The sequence below is a fragment of the Typopeltis vanoorti genome, chromosome 16 (genome assembly GCF_054136105.1).
Source record: "Typopeltis vanoorti isolate ZY-2024b chromosome 16, IOZ_Tvanoo_1.0, whole genome shotgun sequence".
Lineage (NCBI taxonomy): Eukaryota > Metazoa > Arthropoda > Arachnida > Uropygi > Thelyphonidae > Typopeltis > Typopeltis vanoorti.
Window position 1 is genome coordinate 74,234,954 of NC_143564.1, and position 17,902 is coordinate 74,252,855.

Sequence of the window (17,902 nt, forward strand, 5' to 3'; positions counted from 1 at the left end):
AATTGCATTGAAGTAAGATGATAATGTTATTAATTTTTATATCTATAAAAAATTATCTGATTAAAAATCCATATCTTGTATTATTAGAAAAGTTGGTTAGATCCAACTTTTCTAATAAATATATAGGAATACTACTATAATTTGATTTTGTTAGGTGTAAAATAAGTGTCCATGCTCAAAGCTGTACATTCTTTGCTCGCTGAATTGGCCGAGGGGTCAGAATATCCTCTCTCCAACTAACAGGCTGCAGGTTTGAATCCAGTCGTGGGCATGGATGTTTGTGAATGTCTTTAGTATATTATTTATGTCGTTTATAGTAGTATTCCTATGCGTTATACTTCTATGTGCAGTCGCTGTAGTAATAGCAATGTTGTCACAAGAGTTTTCTTTGAGTCTTGGTAATGGGTATGTGTTAGTTTTGAATTTTTAGAACATCTGTTGCCGGGTAACAGGAACACTAGCAAGCAAGTAAGTTAGCAAGAGAGAAGGAGAGCTAAAAAACAAAAACCTACCAAATTAAATTCTGTGATCTCTGAAAAGTTTTTATATGCATCTCTATCTACTCTCTGGTGACAAAAATTATATAATAAAAGTTAAATGACATAAAGCATTTATTTATGTCAGGTATGCCAGTGAAAATTGTAGTATAATTTTCACAAATAAAGAAGTTATTCTGAATAACTTGGCTTAAGAAAGCATGCTAGCCACTTTGGTCATCAATCTACACCATTTAAAGTTTTTCCCATTTTGATGATAAGATTGTAACAGTAATATTTTCAGGCACAAACTTTGTTTGCTCACACTTGGATAAAGGATTAAACTAAATTTATTATAGTCTAACCATATGCAAAATAAACTTTCAACATCTTCTTCTAAATCCAGAGTAATTTAATAATAAGGTGGCACACCTTATGGCAACTCCTATAGGTAAAGATGACCTCTCCATTGCTTCTGCCTGGTATCTCCACTTCAGAGCCTGGCTCCCACTGATGAGACCTCAATAAAGGTTGAAACTGGTATGGGTAGTGGACTTTCCCTTAATGCATAACATTAAACATATCCGCAATGAGATGTGTTTTGCATTATGGGAGAAACTGAGATAGGAGTGATGTTAGCTTGGCCACCTTTGCTACAAGTTGCCTGGTGTTGTACTACCTTACCTCAGTCCTGAAGATATTTTCAGGTGCAAACTTTGTTTGCTCACACTTGGATAAAGGATTAAACTAAATTTATTATAAGATTGTAACCTTTATCGATAACCTAGTATTAATTAGTGTTGTACTTTTCACTTTGATTAAAACTTTATCTTTGTTTTTAACAACCATAGAGCTTGCAGCCTCTCTCCATGTTCAATATATCATCATCATCATGAAATTTAATAATTTTAATCTTAGCATGCAATAAGTTGACATGCATTCTTCATTTCATTGCAATGGCATTATCCTTACTTTGAATTTTACCTGCCATTATTAGCAACCATAAAATAAAATAATAGTTATAAATGGTTTATAATTCATAGCCAAATACCAAAACACAAAGATGCAGTATGCAACAATGTCACAAATAAGTTCACGAATACTGTCTGTTGGTGGATTTATTCACTATTAAAAACCATAGAATATTATGATAAATGATAAAAGTTGCTGTTTTTCTTTTAATATTTTGATGTTCCCATATCTTTTTTTTTTTTTTTGAAAAGCAAATGTTTTTTTCATTATATGGTGGGATTCCAAACATAATTTAGAATTTCAAGTTTTAAATGTTTGCTCAGAAGCAGCAAGCAACATGAAAATGCTTGATTTGTTTTTTAAGTTTTCAAAAGATGATATAATAAGTACAGAAAGGATTTAGTGGTAAATGGGCCATCTGAAATCTTCATCTTTTATATGTAGATTTCTTACTTTTTTTCCAAAAAAAAAATTCTCACCCCCATTATGTTTTAACAGTGGAGTACTGTTCCTCTCAGTTTGTTAGGTCATCCTCTGTAACAGTAAGTCACTTTTTAATCTATCTCCAATACTAGACTTTCAGAGCAGCTTCAAAGCCATCACAACACAAATGCTGTGATGTCTCTGAAGTGGTAAACTGCAGTAATAATCTGTCTGGACTGAATCACATTTAACAGTTGCCTGAGTAGGACTATAGAAATCCCAGTCACAAATAAATTGTTCTACCTCATCCCAGAGATGCTCAGCTGTATTGGAATTTTGATACAAAGGCTAATGAGTATCATAAAGAAACCATTACTAGATAGATATTATACCAAAGCATGAAGTTATGTACCTGGTTGGGCAACATGTTCAAGCAGGCTGTGCTTTTCTTACACTGCTCTGTATCAAGGCTTTAAATGCATGCAGAGAAAATACCCCCCTCCCCCACCATAGTGTAATGATTTCACATCGTGGATCTACTGATGTATGCTACTATGACATATTCCTTGACCTTGTCTTCAGCGTAGAATAATTGGAACTGCAGTTCATCAGTGTTGTTCCTGTTTTTACCTGTAACTGCAGCAGTTTGAATTGAGTTCATAGGAGCCAGACTCAGTAAGATCATCTGTTATTTTCCATCCAGGACCATCTCATCTGATCTATGAGAAAGTAACTAGAGAAAAACTAAGAAAATATCCACCAAATAGCTATCGATAGCATCAAGCATTTTTAGAGAAATTCCTATTGCACCAGTTATATGTGGAAACATATCTGCGGTAGGGCAGATTTGGGATTGTAGTGTTAGAAGTTATACAAGGTCTTGAGAAGAAAGGTACTTTTTTTTTTTGAGATGGAGAGACTATGGAAGCGTGATGTCCTTATGCCAGTAGAGGCTAGAGGTGTAACTTTGGGAAGAGATAACTTATCTCGTTATAATCAAGGCTGTGGAGAGAGGAGTGTGGTTTTTCTTATGTGAAGTAAAGCAGAATAATGTTTTGATACCATTGAAATTAATAAAGTTTTTCTAACTCTTGCAGATAAGCAGTTTTTAGGGCACACGTTATGGAAAATATTGTAGCTTGGTGTGTGTGTGTGTGTGTGTGTGTGAGTGTGTACTACAAGGCTTGTCAGAGGAACAAGATAAATGGAAAGTACAGTATCCCTTGCTTAACACGGGATTTGATTAATGCAGTGAAATTAATTGCGACAATCCCTTTATATATGGAATAAAATTTTAATTAATATGCCTTTAATTTATCATGCAAAAACATGCATGCCTCGAGGAGTGTTTCCTTACCCAAAGCCTATTCCAAGATTGGTTTAAGTCTTAATTTTGTCCAGCAGTTGAAACTTATTGCAAGAGAAATAACTTAGCTTTCAAAGCTGTTTTGCTTTTAGATAATGCACCTGGTCATCCAAATTCTATTAATGATCTGTGTGAGAATGTGAAAGTTTTATTTTTTCCACCAAATACGACATCATTGCTATAACCCATGGGCATGGGTGTCATTCCAATTTTCAAAAGCCTATTTACTTAAAAAGACATTCTCAAAGGCAATAGAAACAACAACAGGAATTTTGGAAAAATTTTAACAATAAACGCGCAATTGAAAACATTCATGACCCGTGGGAACAAGTGTCTTCTAGCTGCATGAGAGCTATTTGGAAAAAAACTTTTGCCAGAATGCACTAATAACTTAGGTGTTTTTCAAAATCCTGTGAACAACGTGGTTGAAGAAATTGTTGCAATTGGTGAAGACCTTGGTTTTGATGGTGTTGATGCAGAAGATGTTAAAGAATTATGGGATTCAAGTTCAAGAGATTTCAGTGACAATGACCTTCTTGAAATTGAACTACAATGTGCATATGAAGACAACTAACAAATGGAATGTGAAGATGAGGTTCCAAAGGAGATAACATTAAAAAAACTGGGTGGAATATTTCAGTTTAGAATCACTTAAGCAGCAGGTAATGGATATGGATCCAGATGTTAATCGAAGAATGCTTGTTGCCAAGGTCTAGAGAGTCATTTTGCTTGTTATCGTAGAATTTATGCTGATAAGAAGAAAACTGAAAACTAAAACTGTTCAAACAACTCTTGATAACTTTCTTTGCATGAGTCTTTCATCTTAAGTTTCAAGTTCGGCATGCCTTTTGTTCTCCTCTGCTTTCTTTTGATTGTAACTTGCCGGCCATCGGAAAGTTGTTTGAACTCTTTCTGACTGACTTTGGAGATGTTTACACTTAGAGCCTGCAAGCTTTTCTCTTACATACAAGTTTCAATAACATTTCTAATGCCACCATGTACAGCTTCGGCGACAAAAACATTGCCTTTGTTTTTAACACTCTAACATATTCTTATTAAAGCAGTATATACAGTTAGCTTCAAAAGAGTTATTTACAAAAACATCTAATACAAACTATACCGAGACAAACAAAGGTTATTTTTTTACAATATTCACATGGGATATTTTTTACCTAAGTAAAAAATTTATGTAATGTGCTTTGCAATATTTAATATTTAAACTGCAATCGAGTTTTTACACTTTGCTTATAATCGTATTCACTCGGCTAGCTGTTTGACTTCCACTGATCCAAATTAATTCATTTATCCGGACAGTAGTTGATCATGGATGAATTGTAATTTTTACCATTGATTATTATATTTGATTAATGCAATTTTGATATACTTGGTAACGTCGAGGGATTAAATAATTGTGTTAATCAAGGGATACCAGTACTATCATTGGAAAACTGTGGTTAGGATTTGAAATTAATGATGAAAGATCATTTACAAATAGAAAGAGCAGATGAAATTATGTTGCTCTGGCATAGTCTGTTACTGGTGTGTCAGTGTGGATGGTGACCCATTCTTCGGATATTTCTTCTTCACAAAATGTTCTTAAACTTTTGCTATTCTTCAGACAGTGACTAGAGAAAAAAAAATTGATAATCTGATGCAATCTGGACTGTAGGACAGAAGGTGGAAATTTGTATGTATACCTTTGATCAGACCATCTGTCATTATTTTGTACTAGATTTTCAATGAACTATCCTACTGCATTTTGTTAGGATACTTATTTTTATAGGCTATTAGTGTGTTTGTGTGAATTCAGGAAGAGCAGTTTTTCAGAATATGGGTGAGGATAAAAGAGAGAGAGAGATTTTGGTGATTTTCCTTCTTATTTTTTTTTTTTTTTTTTTTCAGGAAAGAAACATTTAGAAATGTAGAAGAGCATTTCACAAAGTGTGGTCCACAGTCCTGTGCCACTCTAGAAAATGTAAAATTTAGATACTGTACATGAGCTTTCAATATAGAAAAATATTTGAAATCTGAAGTGGCTGAAAGAGTTCCATGTTTGGTCTCTACGGCTGGATTTCTGGACTATGTAAAAAAACAAACAAAAAAAAACACAAAAATATGAAAGTAATAAAAAAAATATAAAAATCCTTAGTTTATCTATGGTACTAAGAATAGAGTTTCCAGACTGCATATCAAAAAATAAATAATAAAATAAAAATAAAAAATTAATGAAACAAATAGAAAAAAAAAATCCTTACCTGTGATACTAATATGTTATGGGTTTACTTATAAACTTTCATGGGTGGGAGTTATATTACAAAAAAAAAAAAAAAATTGAATCACAGAAATTACTATAGTTAAAATCAATTGATTCTTTAGTATTTCTGTAAAATGAAATAATGAGGTAAATTTTCTCAAAGGAGTGGGCAGTGTACAGTTAAGGTTAGTTCAAAAAAAATCTTTTGAAATATTTATTTAATTATAAACTTACTAAATTAGATTGACATTGTCATCTAAGCATAATAGTGTCAGTTTGACTCTTTGTCAATATAATAATATATATTATTATTAGATGAGCATCATTGTGGGTCTCCATCAAAGAATCATTGTTGGAGACTTCCGCAACTGTTACTGCATTAATAGCATGAATGCTAGAAGGATACCAGGTAAAGATGAGATACCGATAGTGCTGTTAAAGCAGTTGGTGAATCAGTCATGGCTTAAGTAAAATCCATACATCCTTCTTAAGATGGAAGATAATAGAATGTAAATCAAAGTCTAGATTTGCTGTATTAGCTTTATTAACTATGTTTCAGTATGTTCTTTGATATCCAAGTGACCCAATGATTTATTTTCCTGCTTTTGCAACATGTCTGCTGAACTTCAACTTCCTTCTCCCTCCCTTCCCTGACTATAGATTTATCTGTTTCTTATTTCAATGTAGTACACAGCTCATCTTTTTATGCCCAAGTTCATGATTTTACACTTTGCCACATTAAAAAGACTAGTGTTGTAGATAATGGATAATGGTTGATAGTTTAACCAGTTTTGTATTATCAGTAGTCAACAATATTTTTCCACTAAACATTTCTTATAATATTATTTTACAAATTAAAACAGCAGCAGCTGAAGTACAGAAGATCTCTATACTTCAGCTGCATATTAAGAGTGAGGGTGGCTAATAGATTAGATAGTGGCATATTAAGGAGGATTCTCCTCCTTAATATGCCACTATCTAATCTATTAGCCACCCTCACGTGAAGGCTGTGGTTAAAATGAAGTATAAAGTTACAAGTTGATCAGAAGATCACTGTAATAGGAGGTAAATGAGGCTTATTTTATCTGTGCATCTTATTTCTAATTCCTTGATAGTTTTTTATAAGAATAGTAGTTATATATTTTACTAGTTAATTTCATAAACATAGCAGTTATTTAAAGAAGAAATAAAAGGTTTGCTTATGTGTTTATTTTAGATTTATTGTACATCATACTGAAGACTATTTCGATGATATCTGTTCCATGTATCCTATTGATGATGAAGAATTGGAAAGAAGGAAAGCAGAAAAAGAAAGAGAAAGAAAGACAAATCTGTTGAAGCAAATTGACTTTAATAAGTAAGTGTTACTTATCTTGTTCAGAAGAATGATTTGCTGCTTCTGTTGTCATAATTTCATCTGTTTATTGCAGTAACAGATCATTGTTTGTTTAATGAGAAATAATAAGATAGACTAACAAATTGCAAAGAATTTGCAACAAAGAAGGCCTACAATTGCAAATGAGTCAAGGAGGAAGAACAGATTTGGGAATGGTGATGCAGTTTTTTCATGTGAGGAGTAACTTTCATGGGAGAAAGGCCTTGTTTACAACTTATTGATTACATGAGTCAGTCTGAAGTTATGCATCTGGAGAGGGTTTTGTTCAATGAGAGAAAGGAAGAGTGATACTAAAGAAATCTATTGGTTATTTACAACACAGAAGATATAACTAAGAGCTATACTTGATACCTCTTGCATCTAAGGTCTTTCAAATATAAGATTTCATTTCAGTTGATATTCGATTATAATTTAGCTTAATTAGCACAAATACAGTATTAACACTACATAAAGCCTGCTCATAATAATAACAATTCTATTCATTTCAAATTGTTAAACCAAAAAATGGAAACTGAAAGAATCTGACCTCTTACTTTGATGTTATTTCTCCCTTTTTGCAAACATTTCATTTAAAGAAACATTAATTAAAAAAAAAATTCCTTCATGATAGTACCACATTCTTTTGTTTGGTGATCCATTTGGGTTATTCTATTTGGCATAATAAAAGGTACCTTCAAATTGTGAAGTAATGGGAATGAACTTTTCTCTTTTGCTGCTGCTGCTTGTAAATTCTTTCATTTAAACATTTGAAGCAAAAAATCACTAAACTCCTCCCTAGAATGCTCCTTGGTTTTGCTGCATTGATTATGTATTTGTCTGGCTGCAGCTCTTTAGATACATTCCTGGTGCACTTAAACAACACCCTATACTAAAATTTATTTCAGAAATTGATAACTGTTGTTTTTGTTTTCCAGTTTTAGATACTTTACTTACCAGACCTCTAGATGGTTATCTCTCTCTCTCTCTCTTATACTATCTAGAGGAAATCCACACATATTTATTTACTGTATATCTGAATAATAATTCGCACAATCATCTAACCAACACAAATTTATGGCTTAATAAAAATATTAGAATTGAGAGCTAGAGCTGTTTGCTCAAATGACATTTTACTCAAAATAAAAAAAAAAATTATAATACATCCCAAATAATTTTATTAATAATGATTAAAATCCTAATAAAGTAAACAGATTGTTTATATTTATAGAAGTAATAATTAGACACATAATATTAGACAAACTAATAGAAAGCCATTACATCATTCCAAAACTGTAGTATGTCCCTTATATCAAGTGACTATATGAAAAAATTAAAGTACTTGGTAAATACCAATTACAAACCTGTAAACGAGTATTAAAACTAGCTTCTCTTATTCTTTCTTCAAAAGATATTTACATATTATTACCAATTAGAATACATTGTCAGTGTATACTGATAAAAACTTTTAACCACGTTATGGATAAAGTGGCAGATTTTAAGCCTAAATGAAGAGAACACCACAACTAGAATTATACAGTCATTAAACCCAAATTTCATTTCTAATAGTAAATAAAGCCATTTACTATTAGAACATGCAAATTTTGGAAAAAAATACATAGTAGCACTCAACAGAAGATATTCATGCTATCTCATAATATTCTAATTTTGTTTTGCATGAAATGATCACAGTTTTTATCAGTATTTTTTTTTCCTTTCATTTTTTGGAACAGTCTGTGTAACACATCCAGTCTAATGCAAATAGTTTTTGAAATTTGCCTGTTATAAGACCATTTTTAGTAAATAAGAGAATGGTTTGCTGATAGTGAAACTTTGTCTTTTAAATTTTCATAGCAGTGTGTGCCACAGATGGGAAATTTTCAAAGTAGCACTAATAATATTTTTGTAATGTATTTCTAAAAAATACAATAATTTTAGCTAATTACTATTAATTCTAAACAACTGTGACCCACAAAGCAAAGAAAGTAGTGGTTGAAATAATCAAATAGCAAAGGAATAGTATGGATATAGATAAAAGAACAATTATTTCCTTTCATCGATGAGTGAAATGAAGTTATAGATTTTGAGTATTGAAATGTGAAAAGTACGAAATATGATGTTATAAAAGAAGTAGATATTTATGATTCAATTACCATCAGCGGTCATGGTGAGCAGGATGTGGGGGATTTGTGATTAGAATACTTCAGAACAGACGTAAAATTTAAATCAATTCTGCATAGGACATATCTCAGATAATTTCACCATATATGAGAGTGGTCTGAAAAATTCTCGGCCTAACAATGAAAAAACGAATTCATAATTTCAAAATTATTTTTCTTTTTTTAACATAACTCCCTTAAGACTAATACATTTATTCCAGCGATGCTCCAGCACCATTATCCCGTCCCTGTAGTGGTTTTCAGTAAGATCTGCAAAATACCCCTCTGCAGCTGCAATCACCTCTTGATTCACAGAAAAACACTGAGGAAGAGTTTTAGTTTTGGGAAGAGATAGAAGTCAGAGAGTGCCAAATCTGGGGAATAGGGTGGATGTTCCAACAATTCATAGTGCAGGTCCCTTAATTTTCCTATTGCCAAAACACTTTTCTGGGCAGGTGCATTGTCCTGATGAAAGATGATTTTTTTCTTCTGCAAACTGGGTCTTTTCTCACAAATTTTTTCATCTAGTTTGGTTAAAAAGATTGAAATAATATTCCCCTGTTATTGTTTTACCCTTTTCAAGATAATTAATAAACAAAATGCCTTTAGCATCCCAAAACACCGATGCCATGACCTTTCCTGCTGATAGAACCGTCTTTGTCTCTTTGGCGCTGAACAGCCTACTCTCCACTGTTTGACTGCTGTTTGGATTCCGGTGTGTAATGGTGAATCCAAGTCTCATCCATAGTAATAAATCGATGCACAAAATCGGTTTTATTCTTGTCCAAGCACTGTTTAGAGATTTTCATGCGAGTGTGTTTTTGATCTGCTGTGAATAACGGAACCCATCTTATGCAAAGCTTTGTCATATGCAATTCTTCGTGCAAAGTATATTCTAAACATTCTTTTAAAATGCCTATAGTCTCAGCAATTTCACTCACTTTGACTCGCCAGTCATCCAATATCATATCAAGCATTTGATCAATGATTTCTGGTGTTGTTAAAATTTTTAGACATCCTTCACATGGATCATCTTCAAGGCTGGTACGGACACTTCTAAACTTGGCAGCCATTTCTTAATTGTTGAAAACGAAGGCGAAGAGTGCCCATAAACTTTTATGAACTTCAATTGAATTTCTTTTAGTGTTAAACCTTCTTTTACAAAGAATCTTATAACCGCACGATACTTAATTTTATCCATTTCAAAGAATACAGACAACACTTTTGCTTCAGACAGCTGTATAAAACAAACTACTTGATAGATTGACTTACAATTATACATGAATGCTTATGACAGATGTACCAACTTAGAAACAAAAAGAATTTTGCCGATAGTGTTGCCATCTATGGTTGAGGCCGAAAACTTTTCAGACCACCCTCGTATTTTATATTTTTAAAAAATTTTAAAAATAAATATTTAAAAATATTTTAACATATATATTTTAAAATTAATATATATATATTTTAATAAATTTTAAAATATTTTAAAATATATTTTAAAATGTCCTCATGGGGCTTGTAACTTGCAGGCATGAACATGGCTAACCTGGGGTCCCAGAGCTAAGTATGATCTATTTCAAAGTTTTTGGTCATACTTTTCTCTTACTCTTCCATATCTTGCTTCTGCCTTCATACTAACATTCTTCCTAATGAGGGTGCTTTCCTTAAAATTTCTATCTGTCTCTTTTCTTTCTAACTCCAGGAAGAGGTCCTCCATTCTCCCTGAAGCTATATGCAGTTATAGCTTCGGGGAGAATTGAGAATTGATCATTATCTTGCTCAATTCTCAGAATCATGCAACCCACTAACTAACATTCCTAGTTAGTGGGCAGCAGCACTACTGGTATTAACCTCCTGTAGCATGCATGCATGCTACAATGCTGCGATGTGGAAGGCATGGGGAAACCACCACATTATATTCCCAAGTAAAAGCAGCAATAGAAGTTAAAAGAAGCCAAGATCAGCAATGGAGCCTGCACTAAAGAAGTCGTGCCTGTCAGGAGAAGTAACCAGGCTTCTCAGGTTGACAGCCAACGAAATCCAGGTAAAAAGAAAACATTGGATAACAGATGAAGTATTTGGCCTTATGGATGAAAGAAGAAAACATAAAAATGCTGTTAAAGAAGATGTGGCCAAATACAAATATCTTAAAAATCAAATTACAAGAAAATGTAGACAAGCTAAAAAAGAATATCTGGAAGAACAATGCAATAATATAGATGAATTATTTAAAAAAAAAGAAAACATAGAGAGAGCCTATAAAGAAATTAACAAATTGACTTTCAAATTTAATAAGAATAGTAAAAACAATGCCATCAAAGACGAAAATTACTCATAGAATATGAGGATATATTAATGGAATGGAAGAAATATCTTAGAAAATCTCTATAATGGTGATGAACCAGATGTCGATAATAGCATAGAAAATCAAAATGAAGATAATCTAAGATCCCCAATAATGCGAGAAGAATTTGATATAGCACTATCAGAAATGAGTAAGGGGAGAAGTCCAGGTGTAGACAATATTCCTATAGAACTAATACAAAATTTAGGTGATGAGACAAAACCTTACTCTATCAATTAATATCCCAAATCTATGATAGAGGAGAAATACCATAGGAGTTTATGAAATCAACTATAATACCAATATCAAAAAAGAATAATGCTAATAAATGCAGCCAATTTAGAACATTAGCTTTAATCCCATATGCCAGCAAAATTCTGCTAAAAATTATTCAAAAATAGATTGTTTACTGGAAGAAGACCAATTTGGATTCAGAAGGAATAAAGGAACAAGAGAGGCAATACTCTGCTTAAGAACAATAATAGAGAGAAGAATTGATCTTAGTAAAAATACTTCTATTTGCTTCCTTGATTTAGAGAAGGCATTTGATAAAGTAAACTAGCAAATACTCCTAAATTGCTTAACTACTATTGGCATAGACTTAAGGGATAGAAATATAATTTGTCAAATATATAAAAATCAAAATGGACAGATTAAAATGAATGATAAGGAGAAAATAATAAATATATGGAGTGGAGTAAGACAAGGATGCATACTTTCACCACTTTTATTTAATTTATATGTTGAAAATAGCTATTCAGGAAACTAATCAGGAAACTCTCTGGCAGAATCAATCAATGTTTTCTTCAGAGTTTGCCACTGAATCTCCAAGGTTTGATTCCTGTTCTCAAACTCCTTCATTGTTTCTTCAATAATCTTTGTGTATTTTAGTCTACAGTTCACAACTGAGAGCTGCTCAACTTTCATTCGCTTTAAAATTTTTTACATGTTATTCTTTTCAATATGAAATTCAATTTTATCCTGCTCAAGACTAAATAGTGATCACTTCCAATTTCAAATCCTCTGTACACTCTGGTGTCCTGCACCAGGGAGAAAACATTACTATCAACAATAACATAGTCAATGAGACTTTTCTTATTTCTTGCCTCTTCTCTCCATGTGAATTTGTGCCCATTTTTATGTTGGAACATGGTGTTAGTAATAACCAGTCCATGTCCTGAGCAGAAATCCAACAGATATTTGCCATTATTATTAGCTTTGCTCTTTTCTCCAAATTTTCCCAAAATATTTTTGTATGTCTCACAATCATTTCCTACTCTACTATTTAGATCCCCAACAAGGACCAACTTTTCCTTTTTCATTGTGTCAGTTGCTTTCTCTAACGCCTCAAAAAATTTCTCTACTTCTACCTTAGTAGAACCATAGGCACAAATAAGTCTCATTGTCCAGTTCCCCATTCTAATATTTGCCCACATTACTCTACTTGAGACTGCCTGCCATTCAAGAAGATTAGCCCTCATATATTGTGTTGAATACTATGGCTACTCCTTCTTTCCTTGATTGTCATTGCCTGAATATAACATTTTGTATTTATTGCTCAGAAAGATCTCACAAGTTTTTGTCTTTTTTGTTTCGGTCACCCTTATCAAATCGATCTGGTACTTATCTAATTCCTCATCTAGCTCCATTTCTTTGCCATTCAGGCTTCTTATGCTGATAGTACTGATCTTTAACTCTGGTGATGTTGAGTTGGGGTTTGTTTTCAGATTTGTTCCAGTAGTTGACTTTTCACTGTTCGCCCTGGTTCCCTGGTGAAAACAATGGGAGCCTTGTTTAACCAGGTGACGCTCTAGCTGGCATGAAATTTTGTCATGTCGTACCATCATTTTTTATTTTGGTTTAACCAATAAGAATGCAATTTGGTCGTCTAAATCCCAAATTGCCAGCCCATCCTCTTTCTTTCAATATCCAAGTAGATACCCAACAGGGTGCACCACGAGAAGGCGAGGATTGGATATTAGGTCAGAAGCCCAGGTCGGTTCTCCGCATTCCTTTAAAGGTTATGTGGATGTCTCCTCTCAGTTATACAGCTTTGACCCTTAAGCACCCCACAAGAAAAATCTCTAAACTTAAATAGAACAAGGAATTATTTTTGTTAAAAAAAATATTAAAGTATAAATATAGATAAAAAGCATCAAATTATTTTTGGTGTTTTACTTATAGTTCTGTATTACATTAAATTAAAAAAATCAGTGATAATTAGGAGACAAATGGAAGATAATTATGATGTTGAATTGCACATAATTATTGATCACTTGCATATTATTTGTATTAACTTTTCATTGTAATTTTTTATTCATTGTGTGTACTATAATTTTGTGTTTTAAAGGATGCCAGCAATAATTGCTTTTTTTGTTATCATTTCAGACTCACATTAGAACAGAAACAGTTATGTGAATGTCGTCTTAAACTCTTTTCATACCTGGATAGGTTGATGACTTATGAGGTCTGTACTGCAGAATGAGAATTATTCAAAAATGACTTAATTTTTTTTTACCTTTCTAAAGGTATTACAGTAAAACTATTCTACTACTTCCCTTTTGATTGAGGACTGTAGTTATGTAGAGAACCATAATTTATGAGGTAGCAATTAATAAATATTAAGTGTTTTTGTTCATTTTGCTGCAGGTAGTAATCCTTATACAATTGACAAATTTTATATCCATTGATTTTACTTTTCTCCATTTCTTCCAACATGTGCAATATCAATAATGTTTTGGATAGTTAGGTATCATAGTGTGATGCAGTATTCCTTCCTTTTGAAGGCACCTTTAAAACAGCTATTCTACAATTTGTGCAGTAGACAGTATGCTAAACCACCCCTAATGATAACACATGGAGACCTCTCAGCAAGTGAATAATATAGCTGCTATTATTCATCTAAGCATATTTAAAGCAGTGTGTTAAGTGCTTTGTATGTTTGTATGTTATATGTTTGTTTGGGAAGGGTGGAGGGCATGATAGAGATCTTAATTTGTAGAGGAAATAGGAGACATTTTCATATGTATTTACATAATTACTACCTATTCCATGTCCTTTCCTATTTCTGCTTACCTTAAACAGCCATGAAAAGTCCATTATTGAAGTATGGATTACATGCAGAATGAGTCCATCCTTTCAAAATCATCAATCTCTGTTCTTCAAATGTGTGTTGAGAAATACAATTCCATTGTCCATTTCCATATTTATTTTGCCAAACTACACAACTTTTCTCAGCATAAACTTCGCTTTCAGCTTTTTCTCAATTAGCACACAACTCACTTTTTATGTAGCACAGCTGTATGGATGAAACAACATGCACCGTCTTTTGTTTCAAAAGACCTAGATTTGATTCTCGTTTCATTGCTGATGGGAGAACATTATTTTGAAATAAAATGACTTTTCATCTAAAGATAACTTAGCCATTTTCATGGAGAGGTGTCAGGTTTTTCTTCCCCCCCCCCTCAGAGAACAATAGTTTTTATTTTGCATGTAGTGAAATTTAGACAAGAACATTGCAGTCCTTTAGTGACCCATAAAATCCTGGAGTGCAGGTACTGGTTCAGATGATCAATGGATTTTGAGGACCATGATCTAAGGTGTTTTATATATATATATATATTTTTTTTTTTTACCCTACACATAAGAAGTACAAAATGTATAGCATATCAGTGCCTATTGACATTATTCTTAAAGAGCTGTAGGTTGAAATTGTTGTTTCAACAATTTCACATCATGAAACACATCATGAAGAATACTGTTCCATAGGACAGAAGTAGATGGAATAAATGAGGAGAAGCAGGTTCAATGAGTTTGCAGTTGTACTATAAAGGCAGCTTCCCTTTACTGTAAAACTGAAAGCAACTGAAGGAATGATGTTTTGCCAATTCACTGAGCAGTGACTATGGAAGTACCTTGAGAAGAAACACAGATCTAAAACATTGCATTTGTGAGATAGAGGTTAAAGCAGGTCATCTATGATCTGAATTGTTTTCCTCTGGACAGTATCAAGAATTTTTAAGGAGATTTTATGTCCACCGTTCCACATGTCTGGGATTTATATGGTTTGTCAAACAAGTAGGATGAATGAAAAGTTCTATTATTGGCAAAGCTATGGATAGTAGGATTTGTAGTAATTGAGAGTAGATCATTTACCTATAAGAGGAAGAGGATAGGTGAAGAACGTAGCCCTGAGGTACCCCTACATTAGTGGTAAATTAAATTATCATTTAATTTACATTTATGTTGATAATTTAATCAAATTAATAGTATCCACCATGACACACAGTGAGCAACTAAAGAGATAGAAAGCTAGCTATCCAGCAGAGGGTGGTAGGTAGACTGAAGGAAGGCAGTTTACAAAGCAGGCTTTGATGCCAAACACGATTGAAAGCCTTGGAAATGTCAATGGCAATAGTACACATTTTTCCAAACCTTTCCATGGCACATGTCCAGTGATGAAGGCTAAGATATCAGCAGTAGATCTGGATTTGGAAGAATTCATACAGGTAGTCACTGATTAACTGGTGAGCTTCTAAGTAGTGAGAAGTTGGCCATTGATAACTTTCTCATTATTTTGGAGAGGGTAAGGTGATTACAATTGGAGCACAGTATTTGAGTACAATAGGAGAGATTTCATTGGGACCAGACATCTGTAGTGTTCAGGGTGTTTAATATTCTCATGTCTTTCTGCCAAAAGGCCACAGAAGGCATATGGTTGCTCAGTTGCTGCTATGGAAGGAGGTGATTTGCTTATGTCATCTATGCAGGAGTTAGAGGAAAAGAGTAATGTCAGATTGTCATTACTCTTTTCCTCTAACTCCTGCATAGAGGAAAAGAGTAATGTCAGATTGTCAGCTTTTTCTTTAGGTACTGTAACAGTGGTGCAATCTGGATGGAAGAGAGGTGGGAGTGCAGGTGATTAGAAGTTGCATTAGATGGCTTTTGAGTGTGAAGCTTGGGTTCTTCATGCAAGCCACCTTTGATGAGCTGAATTTTTTCTTCTTCTACTGCTTTCATACATCTTCTCTTGAACAGGGCTTGGAAAGTGGACAGGAATTTTGAATGGAATGAGGGATTGAATGCCTTCATACCATTGTAGATGATTTCTGTGAATCGCTCATTGCAGGTGTCTGGGGCAGAAGAGTGAAAGCAATAGTCATCCATGGGAAAGAAAAAGTGCAGTAGTTCTGAAGATCTTCCCACTTTATACTGTTATACTGCCAGAAGACACGAGATTGGGCGTGGTCAGAGGAGGTGGTGTTCTATGAGACAGGAAAATCTTGCACTTGATTGTGGTCTGAGTTGCTGAGAGGAGAGGTAACTTGTGCAGTGTGTCTTGAAGGAGAACTAGTTAAAAAAAAAAAAAAAAAGACAAAGGTATTATAAGAGTGGAGGGGATTATCTGGAATTTGAGTAGGTAGCTGCATGATTTGTGTTACATCATTGCTTATAGCATAACAATGTCTGTGCCACTTCTGGCTTGATCTATAGTATTAGAGGAGGGGGGAAATTTGGAGTGTAGACATTTAGATCACCTAGGATAATGACTGCTGTTTGTGTAGCTGGATTGTAGATGATAGAGTTTCATGAAGAGGAAGGTGAAGAGGTCTTTGTGGTTTTCAGTATTTCGGGACCAGTAAATGCAGCAGAGTAATGTTACTAAGTGGGGCAAGGAAATCTTCAGCCTGAGGAGGTCAAAATCAGGGGATTCTAAATTTGACATTCTCTGGCATGCTGTGTTAGAGCATACAAAGGCACAGGTGCCACTTCTGTGGCATAATGAATCATGAAGAGTATAATTTGGGCATTGAAGTTAAACTGTGGTTGATGTAACTGTAATTTGGGTTTCTGTTAAGTGAAGGAGGTTTTGTTTGGATTTTTGTAAGTGGTGATTAACACAGTTTATTATTATTATTACGAGCAACTCCAAGGAGTCCTTAGACCCGTCGAGGGAGGCCTAAACATCATATTAAGAAAAACCATTTGGCATTTGCACAGTATCTATCATACTTTGCTTTGAACTCATTTACAGTCATGGTACCCACAACTGGCAGCTTATTCTACTTATTCACCACTCTCCAAGTAAAAAACCTAGTCCTAATACCCTTTCTAACAATTCTTGCTCAGTTTCCATGGATGGCCCCTAGTTCTCCCATCACTGGACCTGTTCTGAAAAATTTCCTCTGAATTAATCGTGTAAAAATCCTTCAGTAATTTGAATGTCTTGCCCCTTTTCTGCCTATCAACCAATTTCTGTAACTCACAAATCTTCAACCTGTTTTCGTAAGATTCATTCCATAGACCAGCTATCATCTTGGTCACTTGCCTCTGGATCCTCTCTACCTCCTCCTCATCAAGAAAAACCCAGGGGCCCAGATCTGGATACAGTAGTCAAGATGGGGTCTTATCAAGGCTCAATAAAGAGGAACAATAACTTGCTTATCTCTGCTCGTCAAAGTATTCTTCAGTAACCAAGTGATTTGATGAGCTGATTTAGTGACTTTTGCAACGTGCCCCCTAAACTTCAACTCCCT

The 17,902-nt window shown here is 33.7% G+C and overlaps 1 protein-coding gene across 1 annotated transcript in view; it reads left to right on the forward strand.

Annotated features, from left to right (window-relative positions):
• LOC150098133 (NBAS subunit of NRZ tethering complex-like) overlaps window positions 1-17,902 on the forward strand; it is a 1,063,858-nt gene that overhangs the window by 270,125 nt on the left and 775,831 nt on the right. Inside the window, exons 18-19 of the mRNA XM_090406267.1 lie at window positions 6,708-6,848; window positions 13,755-13,833. Of these exons, the coding sequence (XP_090262393.1) occupies window positions 6,708-6,848; window positions 13,755-13,833 (220 nt within the window). The remainder of the gene's footprint in view (window positions 1-6,707; window positions 6,849-13,754; window positions 13,834-17,902) is intronic.